Genomic DNA, 20,476 nt, shown 5'->3' on the forward strand with positions numbered 1-20,476 from the left:
TCAGAGATGTTGTGGTAGCTTCCCGCAAAATTCATAGATTGTCTCAACTCATAACTTTCTGTGATAAAACAATTATTCAAATATGACATTAACATAATATCGTAAATAACGTCCTCGGAGTTGTATCAACTATCATGAAAATATCGTTAACAACGTGATTTTGTTTGACAAATCAGGTTGTTAAGGATATTTACATGGCTGTTGCTACAAATCAGGACATTAACGATTCCCCCCCCCCCCTTTTCGCGTTACATAGTTAAACCATCATACTTTGCGTTCATTGAGCACTGAAGATGCAAGCATGTTTGCAGACAATGGGTAAGGGACTATTAACCTAACAAATCTCGGGAAATTTGAGAAAACATCATTGGCTGTATTTAGGGTGGCATCCCTATGTTCCGACGTCTCTATGTTCCGACGTCTCTATGTTCCGACAAATTGTTTGGACTCTTAATTTTTTTTTACCCAAATTTTTCGGACCCAATTTTTTTTTGGAGACTCAATCTTTTTGGTCTATTTTTCGGACCAAATTTTTTGGGGGGACTTAATTTTTTGGGCCCCAAATTTTTTGGGACCCAATTTTTTTTCGGGGGACTCAATTTTTTGGACCAACATTTTTTCTGACCTACCTTTTGGGGGACACAATTTTTTGGACGCACCAAATTTTTTCAGGAAAAAAAGGGCCCAAAGTTTGTTATGACCCAAATAGTGCTTGTGACCGAAAATTGCTTGTGACCCGAAATTTAATTGTTTGTACTCCAATTTTTTGGGACCAAAATCAGTTTGGTCAAAAACAAATTTGGTCCGAAAAAAGTTGGTCCGAAAACATGTTGGTGTCAAAAATTTTGGTCCAAAAAAATTTGGTCATAAAAATATATTGGTCAAAAATAATTTGGTCCGAAAAAAGTTGGTCCGAAAACATGTTGGTCAACAATTTTGGTCCAAAAAAAATTGAGTCCGAAAAAATTTGGGTAAAAAATTTGTTGGAACATAGAGACGTCGGAACATAGAGAGACGTCGGAACATAGAGACGTCGGAACATAGAGACGTCGGAACATAGAGATGTAACCGTATTTAGCATGAAAATCTCTGTAATAGATATGTTGTTAGCACTGCACGGAAGCAACTTGCGGTTGATTGTTATAATTTTTTTTGAAAAGAAAGAATGATGTTCGTTCATAATGTGTTCACAACGGAACTTTAGATAGCAACGAAAGTGTAGACATCAACGTGAGTTTATACATCAACGTGAGTTTAGACATCAAGGGGAGTTTAGACATCAACCGTAAGTTTAGACATCAACCTGAGTTTAGACATGAACCGTAAGTTTACAAATCAACGTGAGTTTAGACATTAAGGCGCGTTTAGTCGTCAACGTGACTTTAGACATCAACGTAAGTTTAGACATCAACGAACAACAGCAACATGGTAAACTAGCAGCAACAGCTTTAGTTTAGACAGCAACAAACTTAGTTTAGACAACGAAATACGGTTGCCCTTTTCGCGTTCCATAGTTAGGAGACTAGTACAGTAGGTGAGGAAGTGAAATACTGTAAATTGGTGTACTGCAATATGTCGATGTTGGACTTTTGTCCATGGGCATCCTATATAATTATAATAATAACTATAAATATAATAAGGTTTTACATATGGTGTTCTGCCTCATAGGCGTAGGAGCCTGATTTGATTTGGGGGGGCTGAAACAACTTGCCCGAAAAATATAAGCAAAAATTTTTTTTGTAAGCGCGCGTTCAACATCTTAAAGCAACATTTTGCGTTTGGTCCCCGTTTTCTACTTTTTTGACATGTCCATCGAGGTTTTTTACATATATATCAATCACAAAACAGCAAACTAAGATATTAGCCAAGAAAATATCTTGGAGAAAACAAAGTTGAAAGTTGCAAATTTTTCGACTTTTATGCCACCATTTGAAGTAAGATATAAATAGAAAAAGCTAGTTATGTATGTCGTTATGGCATAGTGGAGTCAGTGCGGTTGAGGAAAATCATAGAAAAGGACGCAAAATGCTGCTTTAATGTGCTATCATATAGGCATTCATTGATAACTGATGAATGCCTATATGACATGCACAATAAGATGTTAAATGCGCGCGGAGCGCGCGAAAAATTTTGGTTTTATTTTCCCTGTTATTACCCTTCCATATTGGTTATAATTATTGGGGAAGTCGTTACAATAATATCAGTTTAACCATTGAAAAACACATTGCAAATTATTATTCTTTCCGTAGGTGCCCGAAAAATTCTTAGCATATTGCCCGAATTTTCACCCCCAAAAAAATGAAAAACACATTGCAAGTTATTCTTCTTTCAGTAGGTGCCCGAAAAATTCTCAGCATATTGCCCGAATTTTCACCAAAAATTTTGGTTGGGGGGGCTGCAGCCCCCCCCCCAGCCCCCCCGGCCTCCTATGCCTATGTTCTGCCTTCAAGTAAGTTTTGTAATCTGAAGAATAGTGAATCTTTGAATAAAAAGCTGTAACTTGGTGTCCTATTTTTTATTTTATTTTTTCCATTTTTTTTGTTTCAATGGATACCATTCCATAAAACTTACCAGCTCCATGTTTTAACCAAGTTTGTTACAAACAAAATAATGACGGTTAATTCCCCCGCTTTAAATTCATCTAGATGGGATTCATTATTTTCTTTCGATTAATGTGACATCATGATCAAGGGTACAATGTTATGTTCACAGAACAAATCAAATAACCTTTTAGGCCCTATAATTCCCAATTTACCACAGCCAATCACTCTCTGTTCTGCAAATGTCAAATATGCAAACAAATTAAACCTTATCACATACAGCATACAGGCATGTTCTCTTTATTATTACAGAACTGTTATACCAGAGGGTTACCCGCAGAGCCTGGAAAATAAGAAAACCCTAGCAGGGTAGCTAGAGAAAGCATCACCTGAGAAAATCAGCCCAAAACTTGCTGAGTGTTCAGTGTTGAAGATCCAGGCCAATGGAAATAGATCAATCTTTTACTAATTAATAAAAACAATAAACAGCCTGTTAATAAACTGACATTTGTTCCATGCAGTGTTACTACTCTCCCTGTATGTACAGCGTGTTACAGTGACAGGCTATATACTCTCATAATGCAGGTGTTTAATTGTTTGTACATATAGAACCATCTCTATTACAGCCTATAAAACAACCAGACTGACAAGTGTGAGTGAAATCATGCATTAAATGCACTTAATTGTACTACAATGGATGCTCATACGACTATTAAATGTACTGTAAATTTGACACAAGTGTCCCTATACCACAGTTTCCATGTTCGGTATATGTGGCATTTTTCAGTTCCAAATATGGTGGGAAATTTGGAGTTGTACATGGCAAGCGTTGGCATATATACTCAGCAATACAATTAATTTGGTATTAAATGAAAATTTGGTAGCTGACGAGAATACACAAAAATATACATTACAAATATCTAATGGATTTCAGTAAAAGCATACCATTCACAAGTGGGCATGGGTGGGGGGGGGGTTGAGGAGGAGGAAGGGTTACTTCTAAGGGAAGATCCAATGTTCATTTGGCTTTCAACACTACTACATCATGCAAATCGATCACCCTTAACAACTAGTCAGTAGAAGTCAAATAGTTATGTACCTTTCTGTCTACTTTTTGTTTTTTCTATTTTGGCAGAGTAAATTTCATTTGGTGGGACACAGAACATGTGGGAAGGGAGCACAACCTATCCCCCCCCCCCCATTTCACTGGTGACACCAATGATTGTAATATCCTGTTCCAATTAAAAACATCAAGTCAATGATTCTACAGTACCAATTAACTTCTGACTTTTACCAGCTATCATAAAAAATATTATTAACTGCTAGAAGGAAGTATTTGTAATAAACCAATATATGCCAATTAACCAGTACATTGTCAGCATATATGCCTGCACTAAGTGTATAGCAAAATTTGCAATATCCTAAAATATTTTATATCATGTGTGTATACTTCAAATACATCAGACACAAATTTGCATATTTTGCTTTGTGATTACAGACTCATTACAACAATCAAACACAATCTTAGTATGTGTTGGAACATTATGTTTGTTACTTTAATATAGATCTTCTACATACAATGTTATCACCAGAGAACAGCTCTCCCTGGTATCAATACCAATGGAGTACTGTAATATGTGACAGTTAGGCCTGTGCTGGATACTAGCAGCACTATCAATCCTCTTTGGATGTTGCTTTGAATTTCAAGTGCTATATAAATAGATTGATATAACGTTTGAGTAATAATCCTCAGAGACATGTGACATTTTATAATGACAGGGCCTGGATTAGTTTTACATCATCTGAAGTGAACACCTTCACTGATTACATGGTGTTAAAGGGTAACCTGCTTGTTAACCACCATAATCTATCCCGTCCCCTTTCCCCCAGCTTGCTAATTTAAACGTGCTGCTTGGTGAAGATTTTATCCCTACACAACTTTCAAAGAGTGGCGTCATACGTCGTAGAACGCACAATTATTTGCCAATAATGCTGAGCAATGTTTGAGATCGAGACAAACACATAAATTGCAGCTGTACAACTTACCTGGAGAAAGAAATATTGGCTTTATCTTCACAACCATTGTTAACCTCCGATTTCGATACAAAAATTATAATTCCAATAAAAATCCGAATCTCAAACGAGATCAGCACACGGAAGTCTCGAGATCTCCAATGCTTTTACTGCTTTTAATTTGAAAATTCTTGCAAAATGCGGGGTAAATAACAGGTAACACTTGGTCAACACACAGCAAAATCTAACAGGTCCGTTTTGTATTATTGTGTGATCTGCCGCTAGTCACTGACTTAAAAGACTTCAGACTTGAGTCCAAAGGTTGATAGATGGTTGTATACAACAACATCAGGACATGTATACTGGCAAACTTCAGAAAACAAATAAATGAAAGATAATCGATTCCTTTTTATAACCAGGAGGAGGTAGCTACAGGCCAAAATTTAGTTTCAAAATGTGAACTACCGTTAAAACTCGCTGTTTACACAATAAAATCCAACGTTGCTTTGCTGAATAGTTTTAAAGATTGGAGTTTAGTAAAAACCAAGCCAGCAATGTCCTGCTGTTTGAATTCTTCGCCGGATTTAACCTTAGTGGGTTACTCAACCGAAACGTCACCAATGCTGGCAGGAGAATGCCAATTTGAGATTTTGAAATGAGTCCCTAAATGGTACTTTAAAGACCCTGGCAACCACATATCAGCTATTGTGTGTGGCAACCCTGAAAACAGCTATGTTCATTTCGGCTCTTTTTGTCATGGGTATAGCATGAATTTACTGGCAAGTATTGTCAAATTTGTTGAGATATATGGAAGGTAGACCAGAGAAGAATGAATTATTTGTTATTTACTTTGACTTGACAAACTGTTTACTTCTCAAACAGACCTCTTTTGTATTTACCTTTCTATTTGAATGCAATTCTTGGCATACTTTATGGTGTTGGTAATTCCAGTAACTTTTCAGTTTTTATGACCACTAGTGCTTGGAATGTGAGCTATGCAGCCAGCTAATATTGGAATCAAAATATAAGTGAATTTTGTGGCAGAAAATGAGACCAGAAAGAATGTATATAACCAGCCAGGCTGTTAATTATTTCATTTGATGCAAAAGATAAGACTTGTTTACACATCAGACCAAACATGACTAATTTGTTTTTCTGCAGAAGAATTCAATCTGTCTTGGTACTTCCATCTCCTAAACATGTCATGTTTCCAATTAAGTGCATCGTTTCTGCTAGATCATTCAGATCATACATACATACATACATACATACATACACACATACATACACACATACATGCAGTTTAAAGCAGCCTTCCAACTGTCAGGGTCTTGATTTATATACAATGATTATCCTTTACTACTAAAATCCAACCACAATGGAATGCATTGTACAGCTTGAATTGACTATTCCTGTAACATTTCAAATAGAAAATGCCAATTTAATTCACTTTTGAGCTTTTCCAACTTGCTTGTTTCATCGATCGCTTTCAAAATATATGCTATACCAAAGTGTCTGGGCTATGAAATTGTAATAGCATAAATTGAATCAGCGCTACATTCATACTTGGAAGTAATTTGGTAAAAAATTTGCAAAACAATGCTGAAAGTTGGTTTAAGGATGCATTTGCATTGCCTTTAATTGAGGAGGTACCATATTCCATTTAAAGGAAAGGGGGAAAAACCCAATTATCTGGAAACATTTATCTGTCACTAAATGGGGGCTCTCACTGGCCACAATACTAAATCAAAGGGGGGGGGGGGGGGGTCATATTGGTCCTATCTTAGTTTTGCTAAATGACAAGCTGTAATCTATGACAGCAGATCCTAGATTAACCATGAGTTAATCACTACATATGGTAGTATACACAATTTTGTTTGTAACAATTCAAATTAAGTGGAGATCTATTGAAGTTTTAAGTCAAGCTAACTGCTTTTGAGCACCTTAACTTTTTTGTTTCCTAAGGCATTTTAATTGGGGCGAAAATGCTTAAGTGGAACAATGAACCAGTCAATCAGCGCTTCAGTAAGCAAGTTCAATGATCCAACACGTTCCCAGCTTGTGAATGCTTTCACACAATCTTTCTACTTTAATGCAGAGATAGGTAAACAGTATAGACCATGCACATTTAGAACCGATATGACAGCGCCCTCTATTAAAACGCTGGAGAATCCCATTGGTCAATTTATTGATGGTCTACATATAACCACAACTATTTCTGTGTCTGTTTGTTTATTACAATTGTTACTATTGTCATGATAATCTTTTCTCTCTCTAGTCTCTAGCCCTCGTCTCAGCCCAAGCTTGCATCAAATGACTGAATCGAGTTACAGAAATATGAACAGCGTGATTCATCTGGCTCAGGGTACACATGTGCCTTACAGTACATACATCTTCATGCTATGTCAGTCTGACCCCTCGGATTCCGAAGAGCCTTTTTACATTCTTGTGAACACCTACTTCACATAAGAACCCACCACTTCAACAACAGGTCTTAATTACATGCAGACTCATAAAGCAGCACTTGTTAAATTTTACAACTTATTCCGAAGTCATCCTCACAAAGCTGTTCTTAACTTAATATTAAAAAAAAACTTAAATGAAGGGCTTTATATACCTAAGACAATGATCACGCATATTATATATATATATATATATATATATATATATATATATATATATATATCCTCCTCACCCAATCTCAACTTATCATTTAGTATTGATATAAAACTGAAGAAGCTAAATCAGTATTTTTAAACCCTTCATCTCATGCCCTGCATACTTTTCATTCAGTTGCAATACAGTTTACACAGAAGCTCGAGGTCAGATGTTAGTCGGTATATATAGCATCTTGACACATAATTACAAGGTCAATTGCTGGAGTAGTGAGTGGGGGGGGGGAGTTTCTTTCAGGCAATCTTGACTTCTTAATCAAACTAACACAGTCTCCATAAAACAATGCACCATCATGATCCAACTGCATATTCCTTAATTCCTCGAGCAATCCTCCTGAACTTTGGCAATGATAGCAGGATTTAATTATGGAGGTTGAAGTACTTTCAATATTAACAAGCCATGAATTCAAAATAATCAACAATTAGAAAGAATTCCCTGAAGAGTTCTCAGCTTTTCTTAAATGTTTTTATCTTCGTCCTAGGATGAAAAATGCCAAGAACGCTTATTTTAATTGGATGAATGCCAAAGTTGGCTTCATGGGGAATCATTGGAACTTACGATATAACACACACCTCATAGAACTGACGAAGTAAAGATAGCGGCTCCAGGAGTATGATTATAGGCTGTACCATTTTTTATTTTTGTTTTGTTTAATAACCCTTTTTTCTGTCAGAGAGGAACCAATGGAAGAAGCACACCCAACAGTCCCTTTAATGTAACAAAGAGAGACCTTCATTTCAAATTTGACAATTCTGCGTGACAAACACACCTGTTGAGTTTGTCACAGACTTTCAAACCAAATTATTGCAACACCGTACATGAGAGACAGCACACGCAATAACAGCACCCACTGAATCACTCAAACGCCCACTGTGCAGTTGATACAGTACAGTCTTACATAAAAATAATCCAAACACTGGGAATTTGCAATTAATATGTTAATGTACATAAATGTCAACCTGCATAAAGTTAACGAAATCGTTGAATATAACTGGCAATGAACAAAATCACTTAATTGCACTCATAAGCACTATATGACACATTAGCAAAGACTATAAAGTAGCTTAATGCATGTATCACAGGAGAGCAATGAAATCATATTTACACTTCAAACACATTCTGGAATTATTTTGTTCATGGGGATTTTAAATTATTTGACCTCTCCTATTCTTAAATATTTGACCTCCATAAGAAAAGAAATTTAAGGGTTCTTTATACACAAAGGTGAATCAATATACACCTGGTAACATGTGCCATCTGAAATACATCCAATCTATTTATTAATTTTCGAGTTGTGTTATCCTAAGCTTTCAAACACTGATCCTTGCTGACCTCAAAGTGACCTTTACGTCCCTCAGAAAATGAGGTACACACTAAGGTAGATCCACATGCCACATATGAAGTTCTACTAAACTTTCCTTGTGGAGTTCACATGTTAACAAGGTTTGACTTCTGATGACCTAAGATGACCTTTGTTTGACCTTTTATCACTTTTCAGAAAGTAATAGATTTCTTGCACATGCGAATTTGATTGTACTTCACAAAAAATTCCATGTTTTGAGTTACCATGGTTACAAGCAGAAAAACATAATCACAGCTGCACAGCTTACATAATATGCCATTACCACCGTTTAGAATCCTTGTGTAATTGACAAGGAATCAAATGCCTAGATGTATGAGAAAAGCAAATTAATGTGGGAAATGTCATCATGTGACATGCTACTTATAGTTTAATATGCCCAAATGTTGAGACAATACATCAACATTAAATGTTAATGTTACCATACTGCTTACTTTTGCCTGTAACAACTCCTTATCTTTAAAGAAGAAACTTCATGTACAGGTAATGAAAGCATGCATACAAAATTAGAGAGAATTTTTCTACCATAAATTGTCAACAAAGGAATTATCATTTTGGCCTATATACATACAGATGCATTCATTAACTAGTGTATTGAATAGTTTTTTAACATAGATGCAACAAACTTGCTCTCCCTATTAACCTATTTCATCCTCTCCATTGGTTTTCTCTTACGTAAAGAGGGATATGACAGGCCCATTGCCAATAGCCTCCTCTGCCTTTCATTGCACGATTCCCTATGCTTCGCACTCCAAAATTGCACACTGCAGTGACACACACACAAAAACACCCAAAAAAAATACATCTCTCTCTGACAACCCACTTCCACTGCTATAATAAATTTGGTTTCTTCTATATTTTACTTGATTAACTTGTACTAAAATTGCAAACTGAAATATTGTTAACAAAAACACTCATGGAATAATCAATTTCCTATGCTGATCACATAATGTTCAAGCCTAACAATGAATGCTGTTTACACTGATGTGGACATTAAAATATACAAATCCACTTTAAATTTATCTCCTATTGCTTTCCATCCCACTGCACTCAATAGGAGTGATTAGGCATAGCTGACCTAGTTAGATTTCTATTTTTAAGGAATCCATCAAAACCCCCAACATAAACAGCAGCAAACTGTGTAAAACAACATAAGATGTGTGTATTCAAAGGAAGAGTTTTATTGATCATAATATGAGGGGGGGATTAAGTGTACAGCAGGCAAAGGCCATGATCTATTGAAAAGGATCTATACAGGTGCACTGAGGCATTACGGAACCCTTTCAGGTTAATGTCTTTATACATCTGTGATTACTGTTATTATGTCCATTGACTATGCTCAGGGTTGCCCCCTGGTCATGTCCCCTTGAGAATATTCTGAGAGTTGATGATTTTATTCAATAGAGTGTTGCTTTTGGAGCAAACTGATGTAGGTTATTTTTTTAAGGAAGAATATATAGAATCCAGTCTGAAATAAAACTTCTATGACATAGTTATTATGATTAAGTTACAAATTTATCCTAAATTACCAAACATGATGAAAATGATAATCAGAGGCAGCCAATTTGACCGAGGCGAGAGCAACACTGTGTCAGGTTCTTGTTCCTGTGTGGTCTAGCCGCTGTGTAAAGGGAACTAGTTCTTACTTGGTAAAATCCGTTGTTATACACTTAATGAAGTGGAACACAGTAGGCATTCTGTGTGTCCTTCCTTCTAGTATACTTTCATCATCAAAACACATGCATACTCTGAATGTTATGCTTCAACCTTTTTGTGTGTGTTTTTAGCTGCATTATATAAATCTTGAAATTGGGAATTTAAATAGCCAATTAAAGTTATAATGTTTATTTACTACAGCATTAACACCCTCTATGGGATATGAGTGTTGGTAAGGAAATATTGAGTTCACCCAAACATGTATGCATGTTGGGACAGTTGTTCCTATCAGCCAGCTCAGGTACATAGATGTCCCACTTCAAAGCTCACTGTTACTGACAGTTTGAGCTGTATGAATATCAAGTTTCTATCAGATAAAGGTTAGGAATCCAATATCTACTGTAGTTAGTAAGGACTTTAAGTAGTGTACACATTAGTACAACATGCACATAAATCAATCTATAGATTATTCTTGATTAATCAATAACAATGTTTCTTTCAATTCTCATTGACCGTAGTTCACAGAACAGCTGAGCACCATAAAACAAAGCAATTTTGGCAGAGTACTTATGACCTGCTGACCACTGTATCAACTTGCACAGGGCTCTAGTACTACTTGTCAATGCCTTTCTTTGGTCACTATAACTGTGCAGATATGATATAGCAAACTGTTTGCATTGAAGTTATTCTCTTTGCATTTCACTATAAATACTATACCAACCCTTTCTGAGACTTCCAATTATTTTCTGTCCGCATAAGGTAAAGTAACAATTATTTACTCTGCCTACTGTGTAAATTTGATATATTGACTTTGAATAACTAGAGGATTGCTTTTTCCACACAAGACCCAATCTGTCAGACTTTATCAAACTGTCATCACTGAAAAAAAATAATTTGATTGGAATTAAGGGGATGGACAGAAGAAAAAAGTTTCTGAGAACTAAAGGACAGCTCATTATCATCTGCTGCAAAGGATTTACTGGCCCACAAGTGAAGAAAATATGATTTTGAGTTTGAAACAAACGGTACGTTTTCATCCAAGAATTAGTAGGTTGAACTCTCAGGTCTATGCTTACTGACTTTCTCACATTTACACAAGTTTGTTATTTGTCTATAGCATATATATCTCCACACCAAAACAAACACTATCAATGCAACTATTTAATCAAATACCTTAATTCAGTCACTGGACATATACAGGATTTGCTTTATGATTCTCCACCTCTCCAATATTTCTTAAAATGGCATTCCAGAAATATTTCCAGCAAAATACATCGCAATAAAATTAGGAAATGAAGGCAGCTTTATCTGCATGAAAAGCTGAAAACAATACCATCATTTTTGCTAAAACTGTCATCACTTTCAATCAAAGAAAAGTATATATACAACCCCTTCCTCCCCGCATATGCATGTTACAGACACCAGGGCCGGGTGAAAACTGAACGATCTCATCTAGCTCTCTCGTAAACTACGTGTCTGGCACTAAGGATGAGAAAGAATTGGAATACACCAACCAACCTTAGATTGCCCCCCCCCCAACAAAAAAAAATAAGCACTTAAGTCAATGCAGCTTTTCACAGATACTATGCTTAACTATATGTCGACCTAAATTGTTCTTTTTGCAGATGACATAAACAAAATTGCGTATCAGAAGGATATCGTCAGTAAATTCCATAAGTCAAGATTCAGTTGAATCAGGAATAATAACATCGGTTTATGCCATACATATGACAATTATCGCACTTGTAATGATGTCAATTATATATACCTACATACCACTGTTATCATTCAGATAATGATCAAAAAGAATAAGTTTTGAAGTATAATTTAGGGCTATAAAATATGGAACCAATTCATTGATACATCAAAATCTTTGATTCAAAAAGTCTCCCACCGCTGTGTAACCTTACGTTGAACTTGGTATGCACTGTACAATACTTCTCCAGCATAGCCAAGTCCAATACTCTAATCAGGATCTATATGAGCTGTATATGATCATGACGGTACAAAACATACCGATCCAGTCCAAAGAGCTAACAGTACACCGTCAACTATCCAGTATACCCTACCGTGTCTGACAGTGTTACATGAATAACCTTCCCCCTGATCAAAATAAATGAAATTCCCCTCTGACATTTCTCTCATTATAAAGCGAGATGCAGACCAGATCTGCCAGAGAGATACAGAGGCAGTCAAAAGTTCTTTACACAGTGTATAGACAGAGGATGATAGTTTGGCAAACTGTGTCAGAGAAGTCATACTGTGCATTAGGCTGAACAGTACATGTCAACTGAGAATCTACCTTACTGATAGAACCAGTTGTCATCTGAGATTCTACCTTACTGATAGAACCAGTTGTCATCTGAGATTCAACCTTACTGATAGAACCAGTTGTCATCTGAGATTCGACCTTACTGATAGAACCAGTTGTCATCTGAGATTCAACCTTACTGATAGAACCAGTTGTCATCTCCCTGATAATGGATCATCATCTTTAAAGGCGGGACTTTATAATATGCACCCAAACTTGCTAGATCTATGTGTTAAATTGACCACAAAGCTGCATGTAAATGACACTGACATGACGCTGTCTGTGCCAGTTATGGAAAGATTACTATTTCCAAGCTATTCATAACTAATTTAGTAGTTGGAGAGAACTTTGGTGTTCCAATTTTGCTACAATCAAATTTAGCAGTCTTCCAATATATTTGGGTTGGATGCTGCTTAATGTTACACATTGCAGCCCCTTTAAAGATGTATGTACCACACAATTGATTGATGCGCAATGCTGTTAAATAAGGGTTACGCTAGACCGTTGATTAACCCTGTTCATTCATACACTACCATTTGTGTGGGGGGAAAATCATAAAACAAAACATTTTTGGTTACATATTACCAAAGATTTATTAAAGTGATGCCCCGTAATTTTACCGTGCGTTACTCACAGGATTAACCACGGTCAGCTGACCTGAATGGACCAATAGGATTTAGGAATCTTTACTAAGTATGAATGAAGTAAGGATTAAGCAGAATCAAATACAATGAAGAAGCGTTTTATAAAGGCAAACAGCTCCATATTCATTGTAACTGCACATGTACATTGTATGTCTTGCATATATACAGCATATTAAAGGCCTGTTGATTACATCCTGGCATTATACGTACATGTTGACATTGAAAAATTGGAACTCTACCTGTAGTACATCTTCTGCACCAGCAGTTCAAGTTGAGATTGGGTCCGTGTTTTGTGTTATTTTTATGAAATCTTTCATATTACTTTAAAATTAAAATCTCATCAACAACAGACAGTACATTCATTTATTTTGATAATTAGTCAACAAGTCAACTTAATGAACTATAAGTGTAAATTTTTGACACTTTGTCAATTTGGATCAAATATAATTTACTATCACTATGAAACGTGTCACAGGGAACAAATATTGCAGATCAAATCAACTTCATTGACTGGAATTTGGGAGCCAACAAAAAACCTGCATGAGAGGGTGTTCAAGTGCAATCCACAGTAGATTTAGAAAAGGGTTTTGAATTAGCTCAAGAGGCTGCTTTAAATACCTCACTACCAGCCTCAGGCTGAAAGTTGGTTGTGAAGCACCATCAAATGGACTGCCAATTAACACCAACAAAGCTTTAGTATAAACCCACAGAAAATGATAACGAGATAACAATTCCAGATTACAACGCCAACACTGCTGGGAGATCTGCTACTCTACTGTACTTAATTCGCTAATATCAAAGTGGTTTCAGCTGAATTACTACTGACAGGACAAGACTTTTCAGGATCTATTAAGTTAATCATCCTCTAACATATAGGTCATCAACCATTCATTTGTTTAGTTAAAATGTACTTCAAAAAGGAGATTTCCATCAATCGATTCAGTTGACAATTAAAATGTGTGAATGAATGTCAATTGGCATTGTTTCCAAGTCCATCAAACACATTTCATTTGCTCATGAAAGATGCTGATACTATTTTCAATCAAATACCTAAAAGGCTGAAAATAATCCCACAGAGAGGGTCGGTTGACCCAACCTGAAATAAAAAATAAATAAACCTTTGAGATCTTTCAGCTGATCCTTGGTGTGAGAATTTCCATTGCTTACACAAGGAACATTCTCCACTTATCTTGTTTGATTATTACAAGTTCTTGACAGAGAGTAAACAAATAGGAGATACCACAGAGATGGATCACATTCTTACAAGATGGAGATGATATCAACCATGAGAACACACAAGATGGGGAAATCATTATCCCCTATGGCATACTAAAAAAGAGCAAAATGCAGACCCGTTTTTACCGGGAGACTCCCGGCTTTTACCCGAATCTCCCGGCCTCCCGGTTTCATATTCTATTCTCCCGGTTTTTTAATGTTTCATCACTTGCGACATTTCTGAAAATAGCCAACAATTAGTCCTATGCTAAGTAATTCCCCAAAGTAACGCTGAACAGGAAAGGCTATTCAGTGTAGTTCGCAAGAACAAGACAGACAGTCGGTCAAGTCTCAAGCTTGATGGGACTCTATCTAGCATACTAGCCATGAAGTCACAGTACCCAGAGTCCACTGTTCCCTGTTTCAAATGGAAGCCTACTAAAGAAACCCTGTACATAGGAAGCGAAGCAAGCTGCTGTAAACTACAACAAGAAACACCGATTGGATGATTCTCTCACTGTATTGCATAAGTAGACTATACTTATTTACAGTAGGAGTATTTATATCATTTTAGTTGAAAATTACCAACCTCCCTATTTTCCCCTTGTTCTCCCTATTTTTTGGCCCTGAAAAATGTTATTCTCCCTATTTTTGGGTCAAATTGGTTGACAGGTCTGAAAATGCTATGCAAAATGGGCCAATTTCAATACAAACTTGTACAAAGATGTACATAGCAGTTTTTGCACCACAGTAACTGTATTATTATTATTAAAGAGAAAGTTCAGCGCCTTCGAAACTGTTAAAAAAAAATTGAACACTAAATTATACCTTGGAAGAGCCTGGAGTAGCCACTAGGGAAAAGGCAAAGTGTGTTCACAAGAAAACATGCACATAAAGAATAAGTCAATATTAATATCCGGACGGTCACATTCCATGCTTATTTTTCAGTAGTCATTCTTAAGCTAAATTTGTGAATAAAACTTTGTTGTAATTTTTTTGGTGACAGATAATAATTGCCAGAGCAACATGAAGAATGGAAATTTGACAGTTGGAATTAATAATAAACTTGACATTAACCAGGTTTGTCTAGATTTGACTTGAAGGTTAAGAGATGTTTGGTTCTAGTCTTTTATAATTCTTATCCTTCCCTCAGTTACTTTGGAAAATTAGAAATAGACCTCTTTATTGCATAGATACATAAAGATTTGGATGATGCCAGTGAAAATCACAAAAAGATGCCAGCCTGTGATGTACAAGGGTTTTGTTTACGAGAAACATAGTTTGGTCCTGCATTTGAACTCTTTAAATTTTATGCATTATATATACCAACCACAATAAGAAGTCGAAAGACCCAGGGCTGTGTACAGCTGAAATACACCAATTGAAACAATGTTGAAAACCAATTTGCATCACACACTTTACAGACATTTCTGTCTGCTGGTATTATATCATCCCTGTCCACTAATTTCCACCTAGACACTTATAGCACTGTCCAAATTTATATTATAATGCACACATTTTAAAGGCAATCATTAATATTAAAAAATATATATACTTGGAGAGTTTGTGTATCCTGAGCTAAGTGCAGACAATGTAGTCATATGTGTGTACATAATAAAACAGTTTTTCATTAATAGTGAATGAATGTGCTTCTAATACTGCATGGCAGTGAATATTGTTCTATGTATGGGTAGTATGTACATCTCTACCTGTTGCACATGTGTCAATGTAAAACTTTTAGTAAGCTCATTCTGTCTGCAGGCCGGCTATGGATAATTGGAAAAAGGGAAAAATGAGTTGAAACCTTTTAGATTAGGGTAAATAACAAGCTTTGAGCAAAGAATAATTATTTGGGCAATGCCACCCTTTGAAGTTTAAATTTGCTCTAAGGCTGTAACCACCAAAGACATTCCAAACAGAGGATAATGGGTTTGAAAAGTTGTCTGAAGGTCAATCAACCTCTTAAATTTGGTTTGCCCTCTGGATGCCAGGAGTGGTACACAGCTTGACTCTCTATCAGGACAGGTTGGTATTTGCTGAAAGTCAATTAACTTGTGGAAATGTACAGTACCTTGGGACTGCCTGCATGGGAGTTGTTATGTTTGAACCAAGCACACAATTTGCAATGGTTCAACAGCATGAAAAGTAATTATAAGCAACATTGAATTATGTTCATGTCAAGTTTACACATCTCTTTGATTTCTTTTTGATTAGGATAGTTTAAACACAGGTACAGTCACTTCCTATTGTAAGTTAAACTCATACAGTAGTCAGTCCCAGTTTTATCAACATGTGTGATAAAGGTTTGCAAAACAGGGCATGTGACCTTTGAACAAACTGGTGTGGACGGAACTAATGGTTTAAAATTACCGTTTATTCTGGAATTGCTCTCAGTAAATCTTTGTAACAATTTGAGATTGTAACTTCAAAAAAAAAAACATCATGAAAAAATGGCATACAGTAGATAAACAGAATATTGTTTTCATTCAAAATGGAATATTGAAGGATCAAACTTGACTCTGGCAATATATAAGCCATCTAACAAAAGTTCATTTCTTTGAAGTACAGCTGTATATAGAATGGCAGACCCAGCCCACAGGTTTATACCCAGCAGGATGTTTTTCCAAATGATATTTGTGAATCTTATCTAGAGGCCCTCATGTTGCAAAATGAAACTATCATCACTTTGATCGAGATCTGTCTGTAACAAACACTGTAGGAGGCAATCAAACCATTGGGGCCCATCTAGAATTCACAACAGTATTAATATCCTTACCCTGCAGTCTTCAAGTTTTCTAACTATTCTTAACACACTAGTACTTACAGCCACTAATAATTAATTTTAAAGTCAGATCCGTGACGTTATATAGAGACTCAAAATCTACTTGAGATTTTGAGACTATGAGTTCTAATATTGTAATAATATTGCTGGTACTGTACATAGCAAGGTCTCATATTGCACAGATTTGAACAACAATTTGTTTGTATCAAATTTTAGCATTTGAAACTGCAATACATATACACATGCAATCAGTATTACTATGGTAGAGCTGCTTGGGGATTCATCTTTCCCAAGTTCTTTCCAACATGCCAAACTTGAAATTCAACAAATTTTATTAACAAATAAATATGTATCAGAAACAATTTATAGCTTTCAATAAACAGGTTTGCGAATCGATTTGAGAAGACCAATTACTGTTGCAGACTTCAAAGGGTCTGAGGGTCATATGCCTTTCAAAATTCAACAGAGTGAAAACTACACTTTTTTTGGAAGTTGCCATTGTTAATGGGAGAGGGAGAAAACTGAGACCATTGAAAATACATTATCAATGTTACCACTGTAGGAGGTACCACTGAAAGGAGGGTTACATGATCTTCATTCATTTTTAAAAGTTCACTTCAAGGTGCTCATAGCCAAGGTGCTCATAACATGTTGCATTGCAGGCCTAAGTTTTTGAGGTAGGGGAAGGAGGGAGAGGGGCTCAATTTTCCTCACCTGTTATTGCATGTTATTTTTCCCTAAGAGGATGTGTTTAAAGGTCATCAATATATTGCTCCCTGGAAGTATGTTAGAAATTCAAAATAATGGTTAAACATGTTGAAACAAGCATTATTTTAATGCCATCTCCACATATAAAGCACTTTATCTTATTATTACAATTAAAAAGTAAGTCAGAACTGTTAACTCCCTTAACAGTACTGCACACTGTTCTGACAGCAGTGTAACAATAGCCTTAACACTTCAGCTTCATGTAGCTATCTGTTCTAAGGAGATACCCCTGTACGTTTTGTTTTTCCCTAAAGTACTCTACACTGCACAGTACCAACACATCAACCACCCAGTACATAATCAACAGCAATTGGTCACTTTAATGGGCCTAGGCACTAGGGCTAGTAGTAGTACTAAAAAGAAGGCCAACTGCCAATTACAGTATGCTTCTCGAGCACTTGATCTAACTTAGGGCTTTGCCTCAAACGGTCAGATGGATAAGTTCATGAACTGAGCACCATATTTAAATCTATACAGAGTCATATGACTGTAAGAGAATTATTTACGAGTCTATTACTAGTCCTACTGACACTGTGTAACTAGTACTACTCGACTAGGCCTAGCCTAGACTTGGTGAGGGTTTATTAGAAGGCTTGCTAGCAATGTAGCACAGTCCTAGCCTAGCCGTTACCAAAAGTTCCGACCAGCAGACGACACGGTCACCCTAGGGTTACCAGGTAAGGCCTGAGACTCGCACTCTGAATTAAATAACTCATCATCCGAGATCCAACTTACCAGACTTTTTGTTGCTCTTTTTGTTTTTCCTCCTAAGAACAGGCATAATCACACTTTATTTCCAGCAGTCTGATGAAAACGTTGCCTTCTAGTAAGATTGCTATTCCGTGATTTTGTCCTCTCCCGCGCGTAGAAACTTCAAAAGGAGTTACCGTGAGAAACAAACGTGATAATGCTACATGGTTGACTAGGCAGCAAGGTAAATAGTATGGATGCCAGGTTTGACCATGACCAAATCTACTTGAATTGGCAAATGTCAACATAGTTTCGTTGTAACACATGTAACACATTGTAACACATTGAAGTTGTTGTACACATGAATCTTAGATAAATAAACCTTTTACACTCTTTATTGAAAAGCCCATGTCAATGATCGTGTGGCCTAACTTCGAGATATATATGACCGGAATTTGAATTTATTTTGCTTTGCAAAAACCTCCTTTAGTCAAGAAAAGGATCACAGGAGAGTGGTCTGTTATATAATCAAGGTTTTTGTTTTTCTCTTAGTATCTTCTTGTTTCTTTATCTTGTGATGCTTTGGGACATTAGCCTAGCTCTGTTTTAAGAATTTCGTAAAAATGCAGCGCTTTCTTTAGAATATAATTTCCATCTGGTGAGCTAAACCCATGCAAAAGTAGGAATAGTTCTATTTAGGGCTATTATACACTTCCGTAGAATTTGTATTGTTTACTTCGGGAACTTTCTTTTACCAGTTACTTCCGTTGACATTTGGTACGCTGTCTTGCAGTCACACGGAATGGGAAATTAAAATACTTTGTAAGTATGGGCAGCGGGGGAGGGTTCAATCCTTGCGGGGGAGGAGGCACAAACGTCGAAGGGGCAGTGGAACTTGTATGATGTAACATTGATTTGAAGGGACAAATCACGAAAATACATTTTAAAAAAAAACTTTCCCACGAAGGATCCTCTGTGCATTTACAAATTCCAGTAACTTTAAATGTGTAACTTTCACCAAAAAGGGCATCTATCGAAAACGAAAGGGCACTCTTTAATGACAAAACCTGGAAAAGAATATTTTCTTTACCATAAAAGGGGCCCTTTTGAGTTTTTCCTCCATAGTTGTGGGCGGGCACCTGCCCAGCCTATGCCCGTAGGTCAACGGGCTAAAAGTGCGCAATCTGTGACCTGTGTTTCAAAATGTAAATGTGATCACGCATGTATATTACGGTAACTAGGACAACTGGTGTAGCATTTTTCGGGGTGGACGTATTTGTTAGCCTATCAAATAATATTGTTTGCTTGTGCTTTTACCACTTTTTTACCAAAAGAAAAACTTCAAGTGATAAATGCAATCAATATAGCAAGCGCAACCAACTATTGTTTATTGTCACAAGGACGATAACATCCCCCATCCCCTACCCGGACAAGAACCGGTGTCGTCAGGCATCACCTTCTTCCGTCAATTTTTCATCGTGACGGTACGGATAGCGCGTGAACCATATGGAAACATAGGCCTACGTTACATTAGTTGAAGTTATAACTTCCATCACACGTTGTCAAGTTCAAGCTATACGTGGCTTGATTTTCCTTCCCCAGTATAGGCTAACCTGCTTCAAAACAGTATGATTCGGATATTACTTAATACGGATGAACAATTATTTTAAAATTGATTGTTGTTCAATCTGACACCAATGGTCCCATTGATATAACGGGATAGTGTTAATTATCCTATTCATTAAGGTCTTCCACTAATTAATTCTAAAGCTGAATTTCACACATGTATAGTCAGAGTAGCTCTTTCTGTTGATTTGATAA

General features: G+C 36.4%; 1 protein-coding gene across 2 annotated transcripts in view; it reads right to left on the reverse strand.

Moving 5' to 3' along the window:
- LOC139967322 (actin-binding LIM protein 2-like) overlaps positions 1 to 18,876 on the reverse strand; it is a 158,177-nt gene extending 139,301 nt beyond the window's left edge. The window contains exon 1 of one of the 2 annotated variants that reach the window (XM_071970994.1): positions 18,701 to 18,876. In XM_071970994.1, the coding sequence (XP_071827095.1) occupies positions 18,701 to 18,746 (46 nt within the window). In that variant the 5' untranslated portion in view covers positions 18,747 to 18,876. Of the gene's footprint in view, positions 1 to 4,586; positions 5,266 to 18,700 lie in introns of those variants that run through there. The other variant, XM_071970996.1, reaches the window with a different exon arrangement.
- Between the last annotated feature and the right edge of the window lie 1,600 nt (positions 18,877 to 20,476).

This window comes from Apostichopus japonicus, chromosome 5 (genome assembly GCF_037975245.1).
Source record: "Apostichopus japonicus isolate 1M-3 chromosome 5, ASM3797524v1, whole genome shotgun sequence".
Taxonomy (NCBI): domain Eukaryota; kingdom Metazoa; phylum Echinodermata; class Holothuroidea; order Aspidochirotida; family Stichopodidae; genus Apostichopus; species Apostichopus japonicus.